The sequence below is a fragment of the Chenopodium album genome, chromosome 23 (genome assembly GCF_948465745.1).
Source record: "Chenopodium album chromosome 23, dcCheAlbu1.1, whole genome shotgun sequence".
In the NCBI taxonomy this organism is placed as follows: domain Eukaryota; kingdom Viridiplantae; phylum Streptophyta; class Magnoliopsida; order Caryophyllales; family Amaranthaceae; genus Chenopodium; species Chenopodium album.
This window is the reverse complement of record NC_137856.1, coordinates 7438638-7465936: the sequence shown is the minus strand read 5'-3', so window position 1 is coordinate 7465936 and position 27299 is coordinate 7438638. Positions and strand designations below refer to the sequence as shown.

Here is a 27299-nt window from a genome sequence, read left to right as displayed (position 1 = left end):
ATTGAGAACAAAGGAATTGAGATAAACCCCGACAAAGTCTATTTGGAGGTTGTAGGTGGGCAAAAGAAAGGAAAAGTCTACGGTTTAAGGAGTGCTTCACAAATGTATTACAAGAGCGATCCTGCTTCTCAACTTACGGCATCATCTTCTACTCCTTCCATGATTTCTCAATTAAGCTCTCAAGTTGAAGAATTAAAGAAGATGGCAGAAGAAAACCATAATAAGGTAGAAGAAAGCCAAAAAATAGCGGCAGAGAGCTTAAAATATGCTAAGGAATTCGTCGAAAATCATGAGATCGAAAAAGCTACATGAAAGAAGGAAAAATTAGCCATGCAAAAAACATTGCAGGAAATGGTATCACTTGTCAAACAAGGTTATCGTCCTTGTAAGCCTCCTATGCCTACAGTCACCCGCTCTCGTGATACAACTAAGTGATTTTTATTTTCTTGGTGGTAATTTTGTGAACAACTGGTTTTTTTTACATCGTCATTATTGGTTCTTATTTGAAGTAGCTTTCTTTATATGGGAGGTGACTTTTGAAACAATTAGTCATATGAGTTAAATATTGTTTTTTAATACATTGATACAAATTTGATGATGTTTTGGATATTTGAATAAAATTAACATTTTGGTTATTTGAATTTATGCGTGGGTACCTTTTTTTTGTGATTGATATTGGTTGTCGCTAAATTATGGTCTCAAATATTGATCGTCAGTCACAAATATTTAGCGACTGCAAATTTGGTTTAGAGACTGATTGGTTAGTTGCAAAATCATTAGTCTCAGTAGTCGCTAATCTGTCACAAATAATTAGTTTTGTAGTCGCAAAAATTTATTTCGTAAGTAGTTGCTAATCCGTCACAAATATTTTACGACAGACAATAATTTAGTTGCTAAAATTTGAAAGTTAGTCGCTAAATGGTAGTTGCAAAGGCGTTGCAAATCCGTCGCTAAATTTGCGACTGTCCAAAAATTAGTCGCAAAAATGGATTTGCGACGAGGTCTTTGGCAACGAACCAAAGTAGTTGCAAATCCGTCGCAAATCCATTTTTGCGACGGATTTGCGACTACTTTGGTCGTCGCTAATTACCCTTTTTCATGTAGTGGAGAACACGGCCTTAGCTTAAAATCCTATATGGCTAATTTGCAAATTAGCTTGTCATTGGAGATGCTCTAAAGGTAAACACATTCATTTATGATACTAAAGTAATAATCACTGATTTATATTTTATGTAGAATCCATTCATTTTGCCTCCTAAATCTTTACCTTTTTTTTCCTCATCAAAATTCCTAGACTTCGGAAGTATTTAAGCTCTTTTTTTTCTCTATATCACACTCATTTGTAGGAAATTGCAAAGATTTTTAAACAAACTTGAAAATTTGTTGTGAATACAATGATTAATGGATTTATTTGAGTACTAATACCAATTTTTCAAATAATTATTTCTTTATTTATAGTAAATTAAACATTCGAATGCTCGAGGATTAATTATCTAGTTACCCATATTAAACTTATTCCATGGCCTATGTACGTTAAAATCATACCAAGTTTAAACTTACCTCCAAATGTAGTTAAAAGTTACATAACAATTGTTTGATATGCTCCATTATTATAGTAAATTAGATGTACCCAAAGGTTTTTCTATCTCAAAAAAAATCTAATTAAATAAAAGGTGGCCATTCTACATATTAAAAAAAATGAAAATATTATCGAAAAAATGATAACAAGTTATGTATTGTAGCAAAAATGAAAACGTATCTACAAAAAATGAACAAATTAAAGGAAGTGTGCATTGGATCTAATGAATTGTTGTTAATTAAATTTTTCCACTACTAAAAAATTATACTGGAATGCAAAAGTTATTGGTCCTGTTTGGTAGTAATCTTATTGGGGGTATATTAGCTTATTTGACTAACTTTAGCTGATTGACTAGTCAAACAAGCTAATACAAGTGTTTGGTAGTAAGCTTATTGAAAGAGCTTATTCCACTAAATAAGCTTTTTTTGAAAAAGCTCATTTTAGGAGCCTTTTCAATTAGCTTATTCATTAATTATTGTGAAATGACACTTATAACCTCATTTAATTTAAAATCCTATCTAAACTACCTACCCCACAATTAGCTTATTGGTCATTTCACATACTCAATCACCTTTAAGCTATCAGCTATTTACCAAACACTTTTATATAATCAGTTAATACAATAAGTTAGTCAAATCAGTTAATAAAATCAGCTAGTCAAAATCAGCTAACTCAATCAGCTTCAGTTTTCAGCTTTCAGCTTTCTCCCAAACAGGGCCATTGACATTTCAAGTACAATTAAATGAGAAAAATGAAAATATTTGAATCTCACACCTTCAACAATTTATTAGATTGTTTTTCAAAAATATTATAAATTCCATCAATATGAATGGGAGACGTTCCACCATTGTAAGATCTACTAAGCTATTTTAGTTTTTATAAAGGAAATCTTTATTTGGTTTAACATGTTAATTGAATTGTTAGATTAGTGTACGTCTGTGTGGATGTCATATGATTTTTTTTTAAAGAAACCCAAATAGGGGAACTCATTCATTCATAGGGGAATCAAAATTCACCAATGGTACAATGCAAGTTGGGAAATCCGACACGTTTACCTAGAACCCAAGGAACAAGATGAGCAAGTTCATGGGCAACTTTATCTCCCTCCCTATGAACAAACTTCTCCGACATACACTCAAGAGACTTGCTTACAAGATATATATCATCTAGGATAATGCACAACAAACTAGAACCCCTCTATTGTGATTTATTTATAAATGAATAATTTTATTTTTTTTTAAAAAAAATATTTTTTACAATTTGAATATCCCATTTTCAATGCATAATTTAATTACAATTACTAATCTATACTGAAAGGTGTGCTTAGACGAGTTTATGTATCATGTGACACTCTCCGCTACTTAAGAAAATGCTTCAATTTCATGTCAATTATTTAATTTGAAAAACAAATTTTTGTCACTAGGAATTGAGCACACGTAACTAGTCCATAACCTTTAAAAGCCAAATTCAAGGGTGAAGGTAGCTGATTTTTTGCTTTTTCCTTAGGAACAGTGTAGTAACGGTTCTGCCCTTACTTACTGCCTATTTTTTTTGCTGATTTCCCTTATGAACAGTGCTTTGACGTCCATGCCCTTCTTCTTTTTATTTTCTTTTGGATTTTTTTTGTTTCTGATTATCTGACAATATGTTTTTCTTTTTTTTTGTTTAAAAGCAGAAAACAGGTTGCACGTGGAGCTGTTTGTTCATGTATGTGATGAGCTGTACACATCATCCTAAATTGTTGTTTCAATGAATACTACAAGAAGGGGGGGGGGGTTGAATTGTAGTATAAGAGTTTAGCCAAACTTTTTGCGGAATTAAAATTAAGCTAGCTAAAGGAACTGAGAGATTAACTGAAGGAACTAAAGAATACAAGAGAGATTTTACGTGGAAAACTCCTTGGCCCTAACAAGGAGAAAAACCACGACCACTTGGGATTTTGGGAAAAGAATCTTCACTATAATAGGGCAAATGATCCTATTACAAGCTAAAGACTCAAACTCAAGTTCCTCTACGAACTTGAGACCCTGAGGAACAAGTCACCCAACTTGTTACTCTTCTCTTCTCTTTCTCTCTTCTCACTTCTCTGTTCTCTCTTCTCTTTCTCTGTTCTCTGTTCTCTTTCTCTTCTCTTTCTCTTCTCTTTCTCTTCTCTCTTTCTCTTCTCTTTCTCATACACAAATGTTCACTCGAACTTCCCCATTCCCCAATTACAACTCGAAAGAAAAACAAACTCTAGTATAAGAACATTAAGAACACTCTAATCAACTTATGTGGAATTAGACGCTTGTCTCTATTAAAAGCTTGAAAACTTATGTGAGCAAGGACAAGTTTTTCCAACAGAAATCAAGAGCTATTTATAGATCACAAAACGCCTTGGAAAAACTTCATTGTGCTGCAAACCCATTACGCCACTACTCATGCCCACTAAGAAGATCATGTCCCTTAATTTAAGGAACCATGAACTCCTCAATTTTGCAGAACCACGACTTGATCAAGAACGTGGGAGAGTAGGCCGCAAGTTTTGGAAAACATGGCGATTTTATTTTTTCAGAAGATATTTTCGAAAATAAAATCTTTTTGCACAAGATACTTTCGAAATTCAGAAAGAAATAAAATCCCTTTCAAAAGATAAACGTTTTAGATTGCAACCGTTTTCCTAAAAACTAGCATGCACAATTTTATCTTCTTAGACCAATTCCACATAGATTTTTCGAGTGCCATTTAATATCTTATACTTACATAAATCCTAAAATATAAAAATATATTTAGTCTTCATGTTCTCTGATGAAGCTTCTACTCCGAGGCTTCTGTTCCTTGGAAGGAACTTCTCTTCTCTGGTGATGCTTCTTCTATGAAGCTTCTGTTCCCTGAGGGAACCTTCTCTTCTCAAGTCTTCATTTCTGAAGCGCCAGTTCCTGTGAGGGAACTCTTCTTTTTGGATAGCTTTGTTTCTGGCTTTCCTGTTCCTCATGGTATCTTTGCTCGACACTTAATTCTCCTAGTCTTTGCACTGATCACACACTCAAACAATCAAGCCTTTATTAGTATGTAAGTAAGTAAGGTTGTGTCATCATCAAAATCATTAAGTCCAACAATATTCCCCCTTTTTGATGATGACAAACAATCCAAACTTACTTACAAGGAAACAAAGATAATCCATCCTAAACTAAAGAAGGAAAATGCAAAAATATAATGCAATGCAAAAAGGGAACTACTTAATAAAAATAAAGACAAAAAACAAAAAGAAGAAAAATTGCTAATTGCTTAATAAAAATAAAGACAGAAAACAAAAAGAAGAAAAATTGCAAAAATGGAAAAACTTGTATTTACATATACCTGCCTGTAGAGATGTAGGCTTGCTGAGAAGACTTCGAACAGAGACCATAGAATGATTAAGTTTCCTTGGATAGTTTGCATCTTTTCCCCCTTTTGGCATTATCAAAAACCAACATACAAGCATAGTATACCATAACACAGCACCATCAAGTGGTCAAGTGTTAAGACAAGAAGCATGCATATATAGAGAAAACATTCACAAAGCATATAGGCAAAAGCATTATAGACATTCATCATCCAAAACCGATTTTAAAACATCGGCCAAATGTACCAAATTTGCAAGTTCAACCAAAAGAAATTAAAGTGCCCAAAATATTACAGACCAAATAAAAATTGTTTCCCAAAAACAAATAAAAACAGAGTTTAATCAACATAGATAGGCTGCAAGGAAAGAGAGGTTAGGAAGCAGTGCTCTGGTCATCATCAACAGCAAGATCCTCAAGCTTCTTGCTGATTTGAGACACAATGTCCTTCACTGTGGACAGTCTCCCCTGTTCTGAGCTCTTGACCAGTTTCTTCAGCTCAGCATCAAGAGTGAGCACACTCTTCTTCAGTTCCTCCATTTTCACCGTTGACTGCTCTTGTTCCTTCAGAACCTTCTGGAGCATCTCCTTCACATCTTCGCTGGGAACTTTCGGTGGGGAACTGAATGCTGCAAAACCTGAAGTAGATGCATACTTGCCCGAAGTAGGAGAGTTTGTGACTTTCTGCAAATCCTCTTGCACCCCTGAGATATCAATGCAAATGGGGGCAGAGGTCTCCTTTTTCTTCATCAACCTCAAACTCTTCCTTTTCTTCCTTCCCCCTGTCTCAATCACTTCCTCAACCACCTTTTCCTCTTCCTCCTCCTGAATATCCTGCACTACTCCCTCTATGATCCCAGTAGCTTTCTCCTCTTCCCCCTCAGCAAGTTCACTTCCTTAGGCCTTTTCTCCTTTTCCTCCAGCACAACTTCAAAACATCCATCCACAACCTTCATCTTATGATTTTCAAGGAAAATAGATTGCATGTATTCGGTATTTTTGAGGGGCAGAGGTTCTTTATCAGTAAAGGAGATGCCAAAGCTTTCGAAAACATAGGTAAGTAGGTTACCATATCCAACCTTCCAGCCTTTAGGAACACAATGAGATAGGTGTTGGATCATGATAGAGGGAAAGTTAATTTGGATCTTTTTGGCTAGGCAATAGATTAGGACAGAATCAAGCTTGTTTGCACTGTCTCTCTTTTGAGAGCGAGGGATTATGTCATTGAACACAAATTTTAGCAAGATTTTGTCAAGAGGGGTTAGGACATTGTGGTTTATGTAGGTTTCCTCCGGGTCTCCACCTAGATACTCCACAATCTCATCAATGTTTGCATCAGGTAGAGGGTTCCTTATCACATTGCTTTTAAAATACAAGTCATATCCAGTATTAGGAACATCAAACAACTCAGCCAAGTACATCGCATCAAACTCAATTTCTTTTTCATACACACAGCAGCGAATAACACCTTTAGAGTATTTGAAACTTTTACAAAAATCCCTCATAGCATCAACATACATACTCCGATTAAAGCATTCACTCAACAAATTCACCCAATTTTGAGCTTCAATCAAATCAAGCAGTTCATACAATTTAATAGACTTACACCAAGGAAGATTAATAGCCAAACCTGTCACAAAGTGATCACTAATCTTCTCTTGCCGTTTCATGGCTGCAGACTTGTCTCGGTAATTGACCCCTAGTTCCGGAGCGCTTTCTTCTTCTTCTTGCATGTCATCGGACTTCCTTTTTCGAGAAGATTGGGATTCGGTGGTTGAATCCACTTTTGGAGGCTCTTGGTTATCAATGGGGTTAATTTCCGGTGGGATTTCCATGGTAATTTCTGGAATTTGGTTAGTGTTGAGGTCGGCTTCAATTTGGGTTTTTGGAGAGGTAGACATTGGAGAATAGTTTTGATCGGAGTGATGAGAGAGAAGGTAATTTTTGTGTGGTGTAAATTTGTGTGAGGTTGACATCTTTTATGGTGGAGGTAACTTAAGGGAGTGAGGTGTCGTTTGGGAGGTGAGGTGAATTTAATTGATTTGACACTCCTATTTATTTCTTAGGGAAACGTAAACCGTGTTTCAAGAGAGTAATGGATGTGGGCAACTTTTGAACAAAAGATAATGATGAATTTTGATATATTCATCCGAATTTAGTGTTTAGATAAAAAATTTTGAATTTTGAAGATCAGATAAACACAACAATTTTATCTTTTGAATTCAAATAATTAAATTGCTTGCAAATACAACTTGATACACGGAACAATTCAACAAGGCTCATGCAATCAATTTTGGACTTCTAATATCTATGACTTTCAAATTTACATGCCCATTAGTAAATGTTACTCCTGCTCACAACTTGCCTTAACTATGTAATTAAACATATAACACTTGTGCACAGTATACAATAGTTTAAGCACGTCAGTTTGAGTTTCATACCTGAGGGAACTTGATGCATTTCTCTTAGTATAACTTAATCATCCCAAGTTCCATTCTCATCTTCTCATGCCTTTCTCTATTCAAGGGCTTAGTTAATATATCTGCAATTTGATTGTCAGTTTGGCAGAAATCTAACTTAATTAAACCCTTTTCAACATTATCCTTAAGGAAATGATGTCTTATATGAATATGCTTGACTCTTGAATGATGGACTGGATCTTTAGATATGCAAATTGCACTAGTGTTATCACAATAGATAGTAATGCAATTAAATTTAATACCAAAGTCACGCAACTGTTGTTTGATCTAAAGGACTTGAGAGCAACAAGCAGCTGCTGCTACATACTCAGCCTCTACAGTAGACAATGCAACAGTATTTTGTTTCTTGGAACCCCAAGAAACTAGACAAGAGCCAAGGAACTGAACCATACTTGAGGTGCTTTTCCTGTTGACTAAGTCACCAGCATAGTCAGCATCAGTAAATCCTCTAAGCATAAAGTCATCACTTCTAGGATAGAACAGACACAGGTTATCTGTTCCTTTGAGGTATCTCAAAATTCTTTTAACAGCCGTTAGATGAGATTCCTTAGGGTTAGACTGAAATCTAGCACACAATCCAACACTAAAAGAGATGTCAGGCCTACTGGCTGTTAGATATAGCAATGAACCAATCATACCTCTATAAGTCGTTTGATCCACACTTGTTCCTTGTGGATCATCATCAAGTCTCGTTGTTGTTCCCATAGGTGTGTGATTTGTCTTGACATTCTCCATGTTGTACTTCTTCAGAAGTTCCTTGATGTACTTCTGCTGGTGAATCATTATTCCTTCTGCTGTTTGCTTTATTTGGAGTCCAAGGAAGAAATTTAGTTCACCCATCATGCTCATCTCAAATTCACCACCCATTAGCTCAGCAAAGTACTTGCACAAACCATTGTTAGTAGCACCAAATATAATATCATCAACATAAATCTGTACTACCAACAAATCAGTTCCTCTAGATTTAAGAAAAAGAGTTTTATCAACCTTTCCCCTTTTGAAATCATTTTTCAGGAGGAACTTTGAGAGCCTTTCATACCAGGCTCTTGGTGCTTGCTTAAGCCCATAAAGAGCTTTATCAAGCTTGAAGACATGATTTGGAAATTTAGGATTTTCGAAACCTGGAGGTTGTTCTACAAACACCTCCTCATTTAAGAAACCATTTAGAAAAGCACATTTCACATCCATTTGATAGAGTTTGAAACCCATAAAAGAGGCAAAAGCTACTAGAATTCTAATAGCTTCTAATCTAGCTACTGGAGCAAAGGTTTCATCAAAATCAATACCTTCCTGTTGATTATAGCCTTTCACAACCAACCTTGCCTTGTTTCTTACAATGGTACCATGCTCATCCAGCTTGTTCCTGAACACCCACTTGAGCCCAATGATCTTCTTTTCCTTAGGCTTTGGCTCAAGGTGCCAGACTTTGTTCCTTTCGAACTCATTTAGTTCCTCTTGCATGGCTACTATCCAGTCAGCATATCCCAAGGCTTCTTGATGATTTCGAGGCTCTAGGATGGATAGAAATGCTTGGAACGCACAGAAGTTCCTCATTTGTGATCTGGTTTGAGTTCCTTTCCCAATGTCACTGATTATGAGATCATAGGATGGGAACCTCTATACCTGAATGGCTTGGGATGAAATTCCCTTGCTGGAACTCCAATTTGAGGAGCTTCTTGTCCTGTTCCCTCTGCTTGTTCCTCTTCAGCTTGTTCCTCATTCACCTGTTCATCTTGGTGAGGAACGTCTTCATTCTCTTGAGGTTCTTCTTCTGCTGCAGGATGCTTTTCTTTGGCTTGCTTTTGATCTTCTTCTTCATCTTTGTCTCTGATCAATCCTATTTCAAAATCATTATCTTCTTCCTGTTCCTGTACACTCACAAACTGGTTAACTTCATCAAATATTATGTGAATGCTTTCCTCAACACACATTGAGTTCTTATTGTAAACTCTATAAGCTTTGCTGTCAGAGGCATATCCAAGAAATATAGCCTCTTCACTTCTTTCATCAAATTTGCCTAGATTTTTCTTACCATTATTATGTACAAAGCACTTACAACCAAAGGCCCTAAGATGAGATATGTTTGGTTTCCTTCCCTTGAAAAGTTCATAGGGAGTCTTGTTGATGATGCTTCTGATTGTTACTCTGTTAAGAATGTAACATGCTGTATTCACGGCTTCAGCCCAGAAGTTCCTTGGCAATCCACTTGCAATCAGCATGGTTCTAGCCATTTCCTCAAGGGTTCGATTCTTCCTTTCCACAACCCCATTCTGTTGGGGAGTTCTTAGAGCTGAGAAGTTATGGTTCATGCCATTTTCCCTGCAAAACTCATCGAATCTTGAGTTCTCAAATTCAGTTCCGTGATCTGATCTGAGATGGACTAGTGAGTGACCACTGATTTTCTGTATTTTCTTAGCAAAAGCAACAAACTCGTCAAAAGTTTCATCTTTACTTGCAAGAAAAATAACCCAAGTGAATCTGGAATAATCATCAACAATAACCAAAATATATTTCTTGCCACTCCTGCTTTGAATTCTCATGGGACCACACAAGTTCATATGGATTAGTTCCAAACGCTTTGTAGTGCTCACCATTTTCTTCAATTTAAAAGATGAACGAACATGCTTGCCTTTCACACATGCATCACAAACTTTATTCTGTAGGAACTTGATAATAGGAAGTCCCACAACCAAGTTCCTTGACCTTAGTTTGTCCAGTAATGAAAAGCTAGCATGTCCAAAACGTTTATGCCATAGCAGGGGATCATCTTCAACAACACTAAGACATGTAAGGTTGTTCCTTGGGATTAAGTTGAGGTCTACAGTATATGTATTCCCTCTTCTTGTTCCTTCTAGAACAACCTTTCCTGATTTGTTGTTGATGATGTTGCAAGAATCAGAAGTAAAACTTACAGAGTTTCCCTTATCACAAAATTGTGATATACTGAGCAGATTGTGCATTAAGCCCTCGACCAGGAACACATTATCAATGGAATGAGATTTTGATCTTCCAATTTTTCCTTTTCCAATGATCTCGCCCTTCTTGTTATCCCCAAAGGTTACTGTTCCTCCAGGGTAGTCTTCTAGTGAGAGGAATTTTGATTTATCACCTGTCATATGCTTTGAACACCCGCTGTCGAGATACCACGAGTTGTTCCCCTCACTAGAACCTGCAAGAAAACTAAGCATTAGAATCAGGAACCCATGTTTCCTTGGGTTCCTTTGTCGTGGATGCAATATCAGTTTTCTTGACCCACACTTGTTTCATATTCCTTTTATTAGCTTCTTCTCTATTCCAACATCGACCATAGAGATGTCCAGTCTTACCACAAAAGGTACACATCTTCATGCTAGGAAGCTCAACATATTTCTTTTGTTTACCTTTTCTCTTGGTCATATAACCAAGTCCTTCTGTTCTTTTTCCTTGAGCTTCAGCAATCCATTTAGGTATAACTTTTGGGTCAATACTCCTATCCTTTCTAGCATTCAGTTCATTTTCAAGTTGATCTTTTTTATTCCTTAAAGTCGAAAGTTCATTTTTCAGATTTTCAAAATCAACATTGAATTTAAGCAACTGATCGTTCGAGGAACTGCTAGAACTGATATCAGAATTCATGAGCTTATACTGAGTTAATTCAACATTCAGAAGAATACTTTCATTCTTGATTCTATCAGCTATCTTTTTTATGTGTTTATACTTAATATTCAGCTCTTGCAATTTGCTTTGGGACTTGGCATAAGCTGTTTCCAACCAAGTGCCATGTTCCTTGCAAACCTTAAGAGCCTTCTCACACTTATTCAGTTTCACACAAGTTTCTCTAAAGAATTCTTCTTCTTCTAGACACAAATCTATTAAGACATCTTTAGAGAGAGTTTTAAGCTGTTTAGGATCAAGAAATACCTCTTTGTGGAGTTCCTCAAGGTAGGCCTTTTCATCATCTGATTTGGCCATCAGACACAAATTGGCTGTCTCCTCTTCTGGTTGGTCATCCTCATCTTCTTCGCTGTCAGAATCACCCCAAGCTGCTATCATGGCCTTTCTCATGTCCGACTTTTGAAAGTTTTCTTTGCTGAATTTTTCCTTTCCTTGCTCCTTGCCCTTTCCTTTTCCTTTATCATTTTCCCAGAGGGAACAATCCCTGATAAAGTGATCTGGGGATCCACACTTGTGGCAGCTGTAGTCAGGTTTGGCATTGGAGTTCTTTTTCCCGAAGTTCCTTGAGGTGCGGCCTTTCTTGAATATCCTTTTGAACCTTCGAACGATCATGGCAGCTTCATCCTCGTCCACTTCTGAGTCTTCCTCCTCTTCTTCTTTCAGAGCCAACCCCTTGTTCCTCATGGTTTCAGTGTTGACTCCAAGGTGTAGCTCATGGGTCATGAGAGAGCCAGCAAGTTGCTCTATGTTGAACTTGGTGAAGTCCTTAGTTTCCTGTAGGGCTGTCACCTTAGCTCTCCATCTCTCGTCCTGTGGAAGACTTCTGAGAACCTTCCTAACCTGCTCATCTGTAGGAATCTGTCTACCAAGGGAAACCAGCTCATTTATGATGTTAGTAAAACGAGTTAGCATCTCCTGGATGGTTTCCTTAGGTTGCATCTCAAATCTTTCATACTTAGACATAAGTAGATCGATTTTTGAGCGTTTAACCTCATTAGTTCCTTCGTGAGTAATCTGCAGCAAATCCCAGATTTCCTTAGCGTTCTTGCACCCCATAACACGATTGTGCTCATGAGGTCCAAGCCCGCAATGGAGCAATTTCACAGCCATAGCATTGATTTCCATTTTGTCAAAATCCTCTTTCTCATATTCAGACATAGGCTTAGGGATTACCTCATTCTGAGCGTTTGTCTTGGTGACTTCGAAATCACCAACTTCAATGACCCTCCATACTTGGTAGTTCTCCGCCTTGATAAAGATCTCCATACGGTTCTTCCAGTAGGTATAGAACTTCCCGTTGAACATAGGAGGTCTCTGAGTTGAGTATCCTTCCTCGAGCTTTTCGTGAGTATTAATTTTCTCCAAGACCTTTCTTCTTCAGGGTTTCCTGATTCTCTTAGAAGTTAGGCTCTGATACCAATTGTTGTTTCAATGAATACTACAAGAAGGGGGGGTTGAATTGTAGTATAAGAGTTTAGCCAAACTTTTTGCGGAATTAAAATTAAGCTAGCTAAAGGAACTGAGAGATTAACTGAAGGAACTAAAGAATGCAAGAGAGATTTTACGTGGAAAACTCCTTGGCCCTAACAAGGAGAAAAACCACGACCACTTGGGATTTTGGGAAAAGAATCTTCACTATAATAGGGCAAATGATCTTATTACAAGCTAAAGACTTAAACTCAAGTTCCTCTACGAACTTGAGACCCTGAGGAACAAGTCACCCAACTTGTTACTCTTCTCTTCTCTTTCTCTCTTCTCACTTCTCTGTTCTCTTTTCTCACTTCTCTGTTCTCTCTTCTCTTTCTCTGTTCTCTGTTCTCTTTCTCTTCTCTTTCTCTTCTCTTTCTCTTCTCATAGATTGTACTATGTGGATTTATAACATTGTTCCTTGGTTAGCCTGATGGGAGTAATTTTGAGGCTGGACTTATTGCAGTGACACTTTTAGATTGCTTTTCATGTTTTGGTTTTGAAATTTAATGTTAGTGTTATTAACAGTTTTAGTTCTATCATCTGAAGAGAGTGGTTGCTAAAAAAAAATATAATTTTGTTTACTCATGGTCATAATACAGTGAAGGGGAAATGAAAGGGAAGACGAGGTTAGATAGTGTGGTATTATGAGCTAATTAGTTTAAGTGTTTGTGTTGGGATTTAGTGTGGTTTAATATTATTAGGTTGGTTGATTGGGTGTTTAGGATAAAATGCTATGTTTATGGTTGAATATGGATAAAATAAAATTTTGGCTCTAGATTAACAGGTTGTTTGTTGATGCTTTGCTGTTAATGCCTGCGGATGGTGATTAATAATGATGGTATTTTGAGTGGTTAGTTTATTTTAGTTTTGATGGTTTTGTGTTGATTTCTGTTGTGAGGTGTAAACAAGTACTGATTATCATGGGTTGTTAAAAAGAATATAATCAAAATAAGGCCTGGATTAGATAACGTAATATTATGATCTAATAAGTTTGAGTGTTTGTGTTAGGATTTATTGTGTCTTTATCTAATTAGCTTGGTTTGGCAGATGTTTAGGATAAAGTGTTATTATTGTGACAAACAATGGATATAATAGATTTTTGGCTTTAGAGTAATGGCTGTTTTTTGATGGTTTCGTGTTAATGCCCATGGATAGTGAATACTGGTGCTGGTATTTTTATTGATCTGTTAATTTTGGTCCTGATTATTTTGTTCTGATTCCTGATGCAGGTTGTAAACAAGTGTTGCTGATTGCTCTGCTAGCTGTGGAATTTGCTGTGAGTGCTCATTTTCATATGTTAGTTTTAACGTTTTGATGTTATTGGGAGATGTATGTTTGGTATGATATTGTTTGGTTTATGCATTCGTTGCCATGATCGAGTATGTTGCTGCTGTATGTTATTGTTGTGCGCTGCTATTATGCTTGCTTTGTATGCGTGTTTGTCTTTCAGAGTTTGTTGTATGGTGGAACTGTGCTATTTGGTGCTTTAAGGGTGTTTGCTGTCTACTGTTGGTTTAGATTTTATTTAAGCTCGCTTTAAAGTTGTGATGTGGTGACAGTAGCAATAGCTTTGGTCATTGATTAAGTACATTTGTAGGGTCTGGTAGGGTGTTTTGAGTGGTGGGCTGGTTCCGCGACCAGCTGTCGTTGTGCGCTATAGCTGCTTAGGTTCTGATGGTCTAAATTGGTTATGCACACAGATAATGAGGCCAGAAACGTTGAAAGTGACCATTTCGTTTCAGTGCTTGCTGAACCAGGTTATTGGATTTCTGAAGCTGGCAGCTCCTACTTATAACTTGACTGGCATCACTGGGAATGCTGTTACCCTTACTCTGGTTACTGACTGTGTTCTTTCCCCTTATATTTTTGAGGGTGGGCCTGCTGTCACCCTTGATGCCTCTCAGGAATTAGCTGCTGAACAAGCTACCCGGTTTTTACGAACAGAGTATGGATTGCAGATACATGATCTAAGTTCAGAAGCCAAGTATAGGCTTGATCTATGTGCTTTCCTTTATGAGATGAAGCGTATAGCTATTGATTCATTGAACAAGCCTAAGCCTCTGGAGAAGAACAGGTGGCCTGTCCCACCGGTTAGGCCACATGGTGACAAATACATATGCATTGACTACATTGATGTGCTGCGTGTAGTTGCTGTTGCAACTAAGGCAAGGGTTTTTGTAATTGAAGTGGCTGAACTTGCTACAGCAAAGTGGGTTACTTGGTTGACAGTGTATCCTCCTGGTAGCATTGATATGGAGTGTATTTACAGCCAAGTGATGAGCAGTTGCAATGCTGCAAAGCAAGATGCTGCAAAACGAGCTATTCAGTTCTTGCGCATCTGCTACAATGTAGACATAATTGATTTGAACCATGGTAAGGGAGTGTATTCTGGTATAAAGTGTGCATTGTCTAGGGAAAGCTACATGTCTATTAGGGAGCGTATCATTGGGAAGCAAGGAGATCTGCATTTAGCTCCGTACATTGGTGGGGATGATTGCTTAACCCCCCGTTCTGGTTACCATAAGATCCCAACTCCTGCATTACCTCCAGCAGCTCCTCGTAAGCCTAAGGCATCATCTTCGTTTGGTGAGCATGCTGTTCAGCGTTCTGTTCCAGTTTCGGATGGTCTGTTTGTTTCAGTACCTGAGAACCTAGAAGCTGTGTTTAAGCGTAGGAAGATGTAGTTTGAATTAGCAAGTATTAGGTAACTTGGTTGGGGCTTAGTGGTCTTTTGGTTTATCAGTATCAGCTTCCTGTGTATTATTTTGGCTTATAGCTTATTGTTGCTGATTTAGGTTGAAGTTGTTATTGTCTTTCTTGTAGTGTTGTGCCATGATATGTAATGTTTAACTTTAGACATAACCATTTAATGGTGTGTACTTTTGCTGGTCTGAATGGAATGAATTATTAAATGGCCTTTTTTCTGGTTATATTTTTGTGTTTGCTACTTAATATTATTAGCCTCCATTTGTTTGTTATTTTACAGTATGTGTATTTATTTCATAACTTCAGCCTATCATGTGGTGCAGCATACAGGATTCAGTTAGTTTGTAACGTTCCAGGTTACTGGCTTAATCACTTCTAATATATGGGTATGTGCTTAGCATGTTTTAAGGTAGATAATTATTTTGAAATAGTTTGATAGGGAGCTGTACTTTTGTTTAGAAGATGGGATGATTGTTTGGAAGCAACCATTGCAATGTATATTGTTGAACCTGATGTAATGCACGAGCACATTACAAATGCTTTTAAAGATGGTCGAAATAGTACGAGGCAGCGTGCTAGCAAACGATCACGTGCTATTAGTGCACTTTTAGAGCCAGATAAAAACAAGTTGGGTGTGGTTATTAGTAATGTGCCTATTGCTGTCATTTGTCTGTATATTCATGGGTTATGCTTGTGAATTTAGTGAGGTAGCTGGTGGTGGTGCAAGACAGGCAGGTAGGGGCAGTGGTGGGACTAAGGCAAGGGTTGGCACCAATGCAAAAAGAACATGTAACATTGGTGATCAAGCTAATGGAGGGTCAGGGAAAAAGTCTAACTACACTTCTGTGGAGTTGGATGGTAAGTATGTTTTTTCTTTTTAAAGAAAGTATGTTTAGAGTTGCTTAGTAAACTGGCAAGCATATGCTCAGTATGTGAGGAGCCAAGAAAAGGACTTTACATATTAGAAGAGAGGTTTGTTTGCAGGAACTAATAGATTATTGTCTAGGAGATTTTACTGCACTGTGAAATGTTGATCTTAATGCTTTGTTAGGGTTACTTACCGAATCATTTGGAACCAGTGGGGATTATGTGAGGCAGCGTTCTACTAAACGTTCACGTGCTTTTGGGCCTCTTCAGGCTGCGGATAAAATCAGGTTGATTTAGGTTTGTTATAGTATGGTTTTTTTGTTGGTTGTGTATATGATAATAGCTTATTTTATAAATAACGTGTTGTTATTAACAGCCATGCTAAGCAATCACAAGTGCTCAGCAAACAGAATAAGAGAGAGCCAAGTAAAGCTCATAAACCGAAGCATCCTCAAAAAGACAGTAAGCATGATGTTCTTGTAATGGTTTTGAATTTGCCATGAACTCTTTGTTGTGTTTAACGTAATTTTGAAAACAGAGGGAGTGATAATAGCTGTCACTTATTTAGAGCGGATAGATGGACTTTCAAAAGACAATTCGATTAGGTTGGGATAGCTCTATATCCTCTTTTTCTTTTAAAAAAAAATATGTTGTGGAATACAGTTATGAGTTTTCCAATTTATACGTATTTTTTGTGTTTAGTGAAGTAGGCGAAAGTAGTGCACAAGGTGCACGAAGGAATAGCAAAAAAAAACTCAGCCCAAGTCAAAAGTGCCTAAAACTCCTGTTCAAAAGAAGAAGAGTAAGCTTGCATTTGTTGCTTATTGTTTTTACTTGTATATGTATATTGCACAGTTCTGAATGCTAACACAATATTTTTGCAGAAGAGCCAGCTGCTGTTATTGGTCAGCCTTTGCCACTGGCTCCTTTACAATTGGAGAATGCACATTATTGTATAAAGTGCAGTGCTAAAAAGTTCCGGTATGAATGGCTCCATTTTTGTTGTGGAAATGGAAGTATTCAGATTGCTGTGAATGCCTTGCCTATTGAACTGTATCGGCTCTTTACATCGCAGGATGAGGATGCAATACAATTTAGGAAGTATTCTCGCATGTATAATAATTTATTTGCATTTTGCTCTCTTGGTGGCAAATATAATGCAAAGACTGAGAAAGGAATCTATGTTTTCTTACTGCATGGTCAGATTTATCACAACTTGCCTGATTTGTTACCAGAAGATGAGAAGCCTAAATACTTGCAATTATATTTTTATGATGCACAGTTTGAGGCTAAACATAGGACAGAGACTTTTCCTGAGGTTAGAAGAGACATTGTTGAGATTTTGATGCGTGTCACAAATGCAAACCCATATGCTCGCTTCTTCAGGTCATTAAGAGAGCTCACCATAACTCATTCTACACAAATAGCCATTAATCAGAGCACTGTGTTAGATCAGCGAGTGTATAATGCACCATCAACTGACGAAGTAGCAGCTATATGGCCAGACAGTACGTCTTCTAGTGATTACAACAGTCCGTATATTGTTGTGACAGGCAGGTCCAATGATCCTCATAGGATATATCATTATTATGGATGTTATGACCCGTTGCAATATCCTCTTCTGTTCCCATATGGTGAGTGTGGGTGGACTCAAGGTATGCGGAAGATTTATAAGAATTCACAGCAAGAAGCCTTGATGGACATTGATCCTATTGATTCTTGTGCTGTGCATTCAGCAGAGAGTTTTATAGAAGAAGAGGCAAAACGTGAGTTGTTAGTTGCAAGCATTTTTTCCCTTTAAATGCTTGCTTTTTAGTTGTCAATGCTATATATGGAGTTTAATTTGAAATTTTGTTGGAATATACAGGTGCTGCAGACTCATCAGGAACATCTAAGAGGCATATTTCTCCAAGGGAATATTATGCATACAAGCTGCAGATTAGGCCAGGCAACATGCTTCTTCGTGGAGGTAGATGCTTTCAGCAATACATTGTTGATATGTATGTAAAGATTGAAAACACTAGGCTTGATTTTTTCAGAAGAAATCAACAAGCAATTCGAGCAGATCTGTATCAGGGTATTCTGGATACTGTTGAGGATGGTGAGAAAAATGCTAGCAATGTTGGGCGGCGTGTTATTCTACCACCAACTTTTATTGGTGGACCTCGTGATATGAAGAAGCGATACTTAAATGCTATGGCTCTTGTGCAGTGATTTGGTAAGCCAGATCTCTTTGTTACAATAACGTGTAATGTTAAATGGCCAGAGATAATGGCTGAGCTTTACGAGGGAGAAGTTGCAGCTGATCGTCCAGATGTTATTGCCGGTGTTTTTAGATCAAAGTTAATTGCTTTGAAAAAACAAATAACAGAGGAAAGGGTCTTTGGGAAGGTGGCAGCCATGGTATATGTTGTTGAGTTCCAGAAAAGAGGCTTACCACATGCTCACTTTCTTATTATCTTAGATCATGGATATAAACTTACTGGTCCTTCGGATTATGATCGGTTTGTGAGTGCAGAAATCCCTGCAACTGATTCTCCAGAATTGCGCAAGATTGTTCTAAAGCACATGATGCATGGCCCTTGTGGTAATTTACACCCTAACTGTGGATGCTTGAAGAAACAGGTTGGAGATGATGTTGTTTGCAAATACAATTAGCCTAGATCTTATATCGAAGAAACCACAACCAATGAAGATGGTTTCCCATTGTATAAAAGAAGGAATACAGGAAAACATGTACGCATACGTGGTGCTACTCTTGACAACAGATGGGTTATTCCTTATAATCCGTATTTATCAATGTTGTTTGACTGTCATTTGAATGTTGAAGTGTGTTCCACTATTCAAGCAGTGAAGTACCTTTATAAATATGTTTACAAGGGTCATGACAGGGTCTCTTTTAATATTGGTGAAGGAAACAATCAGGGTGTTGATGAGATTGATAACTTTCAAGCTGGCAGATGGGTTTCTCCATGTGAAGCAGCTTGGAGGATATTTGGTTTTGACCTGTTTGAGATGACTTCGTCTGTTATGGTGTTACCGGTACACTTACCTAATATGCAGACAATTTACCTCAGATCTAATGAAGATCTTGAATCAGTGATTCAGAATGAGAAAAGGAGCCAAACTGCTCTGACAGAATTTTGTAGGCTAAATGCGCGCATTAATGGGGGGCACAGGTATGCGATATACTGAAGTTGTTTCAGAATATATGTGGGATGGCAGTAAAAAGACATGGATTAAAAGAAGTTACAAAAAAAAAAATGTTGGGAGAATGGCTTTTGTGGTTCCTGGAGAAGGGGAACGGTTCTTCTTGCGGTTGTTGCTTAGTAAGATTGTTAGTCCTACGTCGTTTGAGCATTTGAGAACTGTTAGTGGAGTTTTGTATCCTACTTTCCAAGAAGCTGCAATTAGACACGGCTTATTTCAAGAGGACAATGCCGCTACTGCTTGCTTGGAAGAAGCAGCAGAAGCACAAATGCCTTCAGCAATGCGCCAGCTATTTGCAACACTGCTTATATTTTGCCAGCCAAGTAATCCAGTTGCACTTTGGGATCGCTTTTATAGTTCTTTGTCCGAAGATTTCAACTATAAGTATCCAAACTATTAATCTAAGGTAAAGAATTTAGCTGTGAGGGAGGTTGAAAATGGTTTAGAAGCCATGGGCAAGTCATTGGAGAACTTTGGGCTGGGTCATTTAATAGAGGAAACAGATGATAGAATCCGTGTAACAAGAGATATTGAAGATGCTTTAAACGCACCAATCCCTCCAGAGTGCCTTGATTGTCGAAGCAAGTTAAATGAGGCTCAAGCAAGTGCATTTAACAGCATTCTAAGTCATATTGAAGATGGCAAACCTGGATGTTTTTTTGTGGATAGCCCAGGTGAGACTGGAAAAACGTTTTTGTATAATGCTCTGTATGCTGAGGTTCGTTTGTCAGGGAAAATAGTGTTGCTAACAGCAACATCAAGAATAGCAGCTTCTAACATTCCTTCTGGGAGGACAACACACTCTAGATTTAAAATACCATTAGATTCTGACTTATCTATTGCCTGTGATGTTCCCAAACAAGGGAGCTTAGCTGCTTTAATCAAAGAAGCTGCTCTTATCATTTGGGATGAAGCTTCTATGACGCGTAGAGAAAATATTGAGTCTTTAGATTTGTTGTTGCGTGATCTTTGTAATCCTGATATGCTTTTTGGTGGAAAAGTGGTTGTTTTTGGGGGGGATTTTAGACAGGTTTTACCTATTTTGCCACATAAAACTCAAAGAGAAGCTGTAGGGGTGAGTGTGGTCAGTTCTCACATATGGCCCCTTTTGATTAAGTTTCGATTAACAGAAAACATTCGAGCCAAAGAAGACCCTATGTATGCATCATTCTTGTTGTCTCTTGGCAATGAACAGTTACAGTCAACTAAAAATTCTTATGTTCAGCTCCCAGAGCATATTATCAAATACTATGCTCCTGATGAAGACCTTGTTTCTACATTGGCTGCAACAATATTCCCTGAAATTAATGTCCCAGGAGTTGATAGCAGCATATTTAATGAAAGAGCAATCATCACACCTATGAATGAAGATGTAGATGCCATAAATGAACACATGATTGGCATGTTTCCTGGTGTATCTACTACATATGTGAGTTTTGACTCAGTTCTTGATGATAACTGCAGAATATATCCTACTGAGTTTCTAAATTCACTCTGTCCAGGGGGAATGAGTCCTCACAAGCTTGAGCTGAAAATAGGCAGTCATGTTATATTACTGCACAATTTAGCACCATCTAAGGGCATGTGCAATGAAACTCGTCTTATTTGTAGAAGGTTTCTTCCTAATTCTATTGTATGTGAAATATCATCAGGCCATTATAAAGGCACATTTTATTTTGTACCTCGAGTGAATTTGAGACCTTCGACTTCTTCTAAGTATCCATTTCAGTTTGAGCGTAAGCAGTTCCAATTAAAATTAAGTTTTGCAATGACAGTAAACAAATCTCAGGGCCAAACCTTGAATTGAGTGTTGGTGTATCTTCCATGCCCATGTTTCTCACATAGCCAATTATATGTTGCTATTTCACGTGCTAAGCGATCTGCTAAGGTTACTGTTTACATGCCTCAACCATCAGCTGCTATTCTTAAGTCAAGTGTTAAGAATATTGTGTCGTATGATGTTTTGCGGCTGGCAAATATTATATGAAGGTCGTTTTCCAAGTAACCTATTTGCATTGGTGTTACTGTCAAATATTTAGATGAAGCCAGTTTATTACGTTTTTTGTTATTATGTGTTAAGAACTAGCTTAAACTAACATTGTTATTCTGCAGCTACAATGAAGGCCATTTTGCAAAGGTGTCGTTGTTTGCTAAGACATCCATTCTGTGCAAGTTTTATTTGCCATGCTCAGTGTTCTATTGAGAATATGTCAAGTATTTAAGACTTCCTCAATATAATAGGAAGAGTAAGCTATTTAGATAAAGGCAGGAAAGGAAGAAGGTGGTAGGCAGTTTTTTGTACAAATGTTTGTTGTGTTGGAGTTTAATTTAAATAAAGTGATCAATGGTATATCTAACTACCTTGCTTTAATACATTACTATTTGTTGGTACAATTTACATATAAATAGCGTGTTATATAATTAAAATAACCGGTTTGACTTACATTTTAAGTGTGTTTAATTTAGAAATCATACAACAACAAGTGAAAAAAGGTACATAACAAAAGGTCACATCTTAAATAAAAGTTGTCACTTCATATGTTTACATAAAGGTAAAAGTTATGCTAAGCATATGTCTCAATACATTTTTTACAGCTAAGTAATTATGCTACTGCACAACTTGAAGTATAAGAAACCTACTTTTATGAGTTTATCTAGGTAATATGAATATATCTTTATATCCAGTGGACATTGCATAGCTCTATTCTTTTGGCCAATGAAAATGCTACAGCTATAATATTGAGCTAATTTTAAGGTTTTGCTTGTTCTATTTAAAGATTACTTCTTTCATTTAGAACGTGCCCCTGAAATCTTCTTTATAGTTAAGCTTCTTTGCAGATTCTTCCCTCTGATATTCAACTGCTAAGGTCAGTGCATTAATGGTTGAATTCTTATGCTCTATAACTTCTTATTTATTGTTAATATGCATTTATTGGAGTGCCGTGTTAGATTCCATTTGTTGTCATGTCTTAATCTATATTGTTGTTGGTTTGCCTATTGTAAATGTGGATGTCATTGTTAGATTTTGAGAATAATAGGTTTTACCTTGACTTTTAATATTAAATTCTATCAAATAGCGTGTCATATTTAATGTGCTTTAGTATAGTTAAAAAGTTTGAGTATTGCCTGATATCTTGTCTATTGTAGAGTGTATACACTTATGATTTCCTCTATTTATTAGGTTAAAAATGCTATGCATTTTTTTTAAAAATACTTCCTCTAGCAAGGCTCTCTTGGACATCAAATGTTACTATCTGATGCTTATTAACACTGCATCCATGTTTTCTGTACTGAGATGACATGATAGTTGGTGTTAAATACTGGTTTTAGTATATCCCTCTGCTATATTTTAGTTAGGATCTTTCGTAGAAGGCATGCTAATTTCCATGGTTAAAAATTAACTAACCTGTATAACTTGCAATCTTTAATGTGCTTTAGTATGGCTTATATTTTGTTTGCTATTATATAGTGTTTGTACTGCTGGTTGTGTATACTATGACAAGTGTGTTACAAGCTTAGTTATTTAGCACTTATTGTAACAGCATGTCAACTGAAATTAGAGTGCTATTGTCTTAGACTTTTGTAAACAACATTAATTTTTGGATTAATAATCAACTATAACAAATAGCTAAAAATAGTGTTTTGTAAACATGACTCTATATTAGATGAAACCTCAATATGTTCCTTTGGACAAATTAACTCCCAAGACTAAGAAATACAAGATCAAGGTTAAAGTCAAGGAAAAGTCACCTGCGAAATACCCAGGCACCAAAAAAGCTTTCCAGAAACTTGTCTTTGAAGACGACGAGGTATAATGATATAATGATACGGTTTCCAAATTAAGGATTATAATTAAATTCTATCTGATTTTATTGTTGCTATATGTATAGGGTAACAAAATCAAGGGCACATTATTTGATGATGAGATAGAAAATTTTGAACATATTTTAGAGCATGAGAAGGAGTATATCATAGCAGATGCACCAGTTAGGAACACTAATGCATTGTATCGCCACAAAGAAGGTGACTACTACTTGTCATTTGGAGGTTCAACTGCAATTACATCATTGACTCCTAACACTGGTCTTGTTTTGCCAAAATACACTCCTATTGCTGAAGTTCCAGCCACAAGTAGTCCTGATGATCGCTTTGGTAAACTTTGCTTTGTGTATTTCTTTATCTCATGCAGTTATGTTTTGGAAATTTCATTAGCTTGGTGTTTTTATTACAGACATACTTGGAGTTGTTGTCTACTTAGAAGACACGAAAAAGAAGAAATCTTCTGGTGGTTATGAGTTTGATGTGCGCGATGTCATTTTAGTCGATGACAGTGTGCAAAAGTTAGTGTTATTCCTTACATATATATATGCATATTACATATTTTTTTGGTTTGTTATTTGTACTAGCAATAACTCACTGCAACTGCAGGATTGGTGATGGTCTTGTTATTTCTTTGTATGGAGACCTTGCTACTAAAGACTGTGCTCAACTATCAGCTTGGTGTGAATCCTTCATGATAGTTAGCTTTCGGCATCTGCAGCCAGCAACCCACACTGGTTTGGTTCTCTCTTACTGCTGTTCTTCTGTTCCACAGACTATCAGTCTTTCTTTGCTCATACTTTCTGCTTTAGGGTTCTCATTGTCATCGTCTATGTCAACCACTATTGATTGTAACCCCACTGGTCCAGAAGTGAATGCATTAAGAGCTTGGTAAGGTTATACATTGTGTAGATGTAGTGTGTTATGTTTAGAATTACCACTACTTAGTTTGTGCTTTATCTGATTCAGGGTACTGGAGAATCAGGATCGTGTTACTGATCATATGGGGCATCATCTATCACAAAGAGATGGGAGCAGTTCTAATGTTATTATGGCTGTAAAAGATGTCAACAAAAAAACAGTAACTATACCTTGCCTTATAATTTTTGTAGGTCTAATTCTTTACAGGACATTTTCATATGTCATTCTTGCTTGCAGTCAGGTACAGCTACTGCATATGAGCGCCACTGGATTAAGGTTACAATTCCAGATGTTAAGCAAGAAGATGTAAATGCCTATATTGGCTGCAGTGGATGCAGAAAACGCTGTGATAATGTGGATACTATCAAATACTACTGTGATGTATGCAGTGCTCAATGCACTGCAGAGAAGAGGTATATGATTTCAATTATAAAACATTTAATCTGTTGTGATTCATATATGTAAGTAACTAATATTTTTTTCTCAGGGTTAGTGTTACTTTTACTGCAATGGATGACACTGGTAGTATCCGCTTGACTGCATATGGAAAGCAATGTGAGGCATTGCTTGGCCTTAAAGATGCAGAACTTATACAGAAAAAGGTTAGAAATAACTGTACACTTTTGAAGTTGAAATTACTACATTGCATTGTTGTATTTATTAGCATTGTATGTCATTGCTATACTAAATAATGGCTGTGGTGTTATATGCAGATGACAGAGTGGCCTGAGTTTAAAGACATAGCTGCTGGCTTAAAAGAGAAGCCCCTTAAGCTTGAGGTAGGTCCGACTGGTGCAATCAAGAGGGTTGGCTATCTTAAATGGATAGTGAAATCTGTTGAACTGGAGTGAAGTTCCAGCTAGGTAGACATTGGGCTTCCTGTAGGAACATGGTCCTTTAGGATCGACTATTTAGTCATTTTGGGTGTGTTCCTACTTGACACCTTTTGCAACAATTCTAAACTCTCAGCCCTTATTTCATGTCCCTGCCTATTTCCAAAACTTTTTGTGACTTTGAGTTACTCTGATGTTGCTATTTGGTTGCCTTTTGGAATTTTCTAGGTTAAATGTCCATGTTTGTAAGTACCTAAACTTATGCTAGAAAAGCTCTTCCTGACTTATGCTAATATTATCCTTATCCGATGGTTGTATGCAATGTTTAAATTTATCAATGCATCGTGGTTAATTATTAAGCCAGCTTTTTAAAATGAAGCTTTATTATGTTTATTAACCCCCTTATTTCCAAATTTGCCAGATATATATGGATGCCTATCAGATAACAAATAGATAACCTTTTTAAACAATTGATGATCTCAAACTTGGCTACATGAATGTCTAAACAAGTATTTATTACAGCATAATGTTCCACATAATTTGCCAGTGCTTATATTACACCTAATTGGATTACATATGGGGAATATGCTTACATGCTGCTGCCTTATATTAACCTTAGGACATTACCAGAACCAGTAAGTAGGGGTTACTATTTCATTTCCTTTTGAATCTTGTCCTTCACCAAATTTTGAACTTTCATCTTGTTCAATTGTTGGTTGACTTTCAGAGACTCTAGCTAGCACCGCCCCTTCAGTTGTTTCTGCTGTACATGTTGGATCTTGATTTGACTCAACCAATAATGCAGCATTATGAGAAACACCTTCAGCTATTTACTTAATCCTTTTCTTTTTTTAAGCATTTTGAGTTCAGTAATCTCATTTCTCACCTCATGCAATTGCATTTCTATATTAGATATTCTTTTCCCAGCATCTAAGTAAGTGATCCTTGCATGTGATAACTGACCCTGTAAGTGAACTTCTGCATATAGAAGTTCTTCAAGCTTAGTTTCTAGATTGCGTTTTGGACTAGCCGAATTTTTGTAACACAGTAAAGGCAAGGACCTTTTTGCCATAGCAAGAAAATTATTTGAGGCAGAATTACAAATTACATTCAGTTAAAGGGTTTTTATATATTAAACATATTCCTAACTCTAAGGGTATTATATAATTGTTGTCTTCTGCCAATTTAAAGTGACAATCTATTATCTGGAGGATAAGTAGAAGCATCCTAACTATGCAATTTTTATATCCAAGTTTCAATAAAGTTGGTTCTAGCTCAAAATCAGTTCTTAGGTCACATAATGCTCTGTGTTGCTGCAGAAAAGCACAACATTATACATTGGAAATTAAGAAAAATCACCACTCATATAATAGCAAATATCAATGCAGATAACTAGACCTCATTGAAGACAAACAATCATACTTTGTAATAGAAACAAACTTAAATTATTCTATATGAAAAGAGAACTTTTTAAGATGCTCATTATTTTTATGAGGCTAATTCTTGTTTTTTTTTTTTAAAATCTTCATTTCATGTTACTTATTTTCAATGTTAATTATAGCAGTGTTTTATAAGCTTTTTGATAATCCCTAAAATGTAACAAAAGAACTCATGAGTGAGACAGAGTCTTATATATAAGCTAAGTTTATATGTCATGCTTATGAGCTTCTAAGGTACTTCATAGCATATGGCCTGGGAATTCAGCTTCTCATGCAGCCTTAATTAGCATGATTAGGATAGCTAACAAGATATTTTATATACTCCTAAATAAAGAAAGTAAGTTATAGTTAGATAGACCTAAATCTTGATAAGCTAGGCTGCTAAAAATGCAGTGTAACATAATAATAAGCTTGGCTATAGAAATAAATACATAAGCTCATTATCTAGGAACCAGGGTACATATTTTCAGCTGCAAAAACAATGCTAATATAGTCTGATCAGATTACTTTATAACTTAGTGACATACAATTTAAGTGCTATCTACATAAGTTTCCAAGATAGAAAGAATCATATCTAAATCATCTTATTACACCACATATCAGAACTACTATCTTAGTTTTGTAGCTTTATACCCTACATTTTAGGCATATCTTTTTCCAGCTAACAGAGTTCTTAACATGTAACATATTGATGCTTAATTATACAATACATTAGCACAACTTAGGCCATAAATAACATCCAAACAAAGTTATGTTTAAAATGCCAATATATAAGCATGACAATGACCATAACTACAAGTATGGTACTCTTAGTATATAGTTGTAACTTATACCTGCACATTCAAGTAAAATATACATAAGGGCCTTGGTGACTTGCCTTATTATTCAAATAAAGTACTCACAATTTGTATTGCTATCAATACTTTTTTGCAATTAAGGTAATCAAAAAATCCACAAAA

At 36.5% G+C, this 27299-nt stretch overlaps 3 protein-coding genes across 3 annotated transcripts; all 3 read left to right on the top strand.

Annotated features, from left to right (window-relative positions):
* The first annotated feature begins 18389 nt into the window (after positions 1-18389).
* On the top strand, positions 18390-19728 carry LOC145606956 (uncharacterized). Its single transcript, XM_081662768.1, has 3 exons — positions 18390-18743; positions 18999-19297; positions 19344-19728. The coding sequence occupies exons 1-3, from the start codon at positions 18390-18392 to the stop codon at positions 19726-19728; spliced, it is 1038 nt and encodes a 345-aa protein (XP_081518894.1).
* A 51-nt stretch (positions 19729-19779) lies between these two features.
* Positions 19780-21531, top strand: LOC145606955 (uncharacterized). The gene is made up of 3 exons (XM_081662767.1): positions 19780-21071; positions 21174-21281; positions 21441-21531. Exons 1-3 carry the CDS (start codon positions 19780-19782, stop codon positions 21529-21531), a joined length of 1491 nt encoding a protein of 496 aa, XP_081518893.1.
* Positions 21532-22993: 1462 nt separating this feature from the next.
* Positions 22994-24919, top strand: LOC145606954 (replication protein A 70 kDa DNA-binding subunit D-like). The gene is made up of 8 exons (XM_081662766.1): positions 22994-23137; positions 23219-23480; positions 23560-23668; positions 23757-24038; positions 24117-24228; positions 24306-24481; positions 24556-24670; positions 24782-24919. Exons 1-8 carry the CDS (start codon positions 22994-22996, stop codon positions 24917-24919), a joined length of 1338 nt encoding a protein of 445 aa, XP_081518892.1.
* The last annotated feature ends 2380 nt before the right edge of the window (positions 24920-27299 follow it).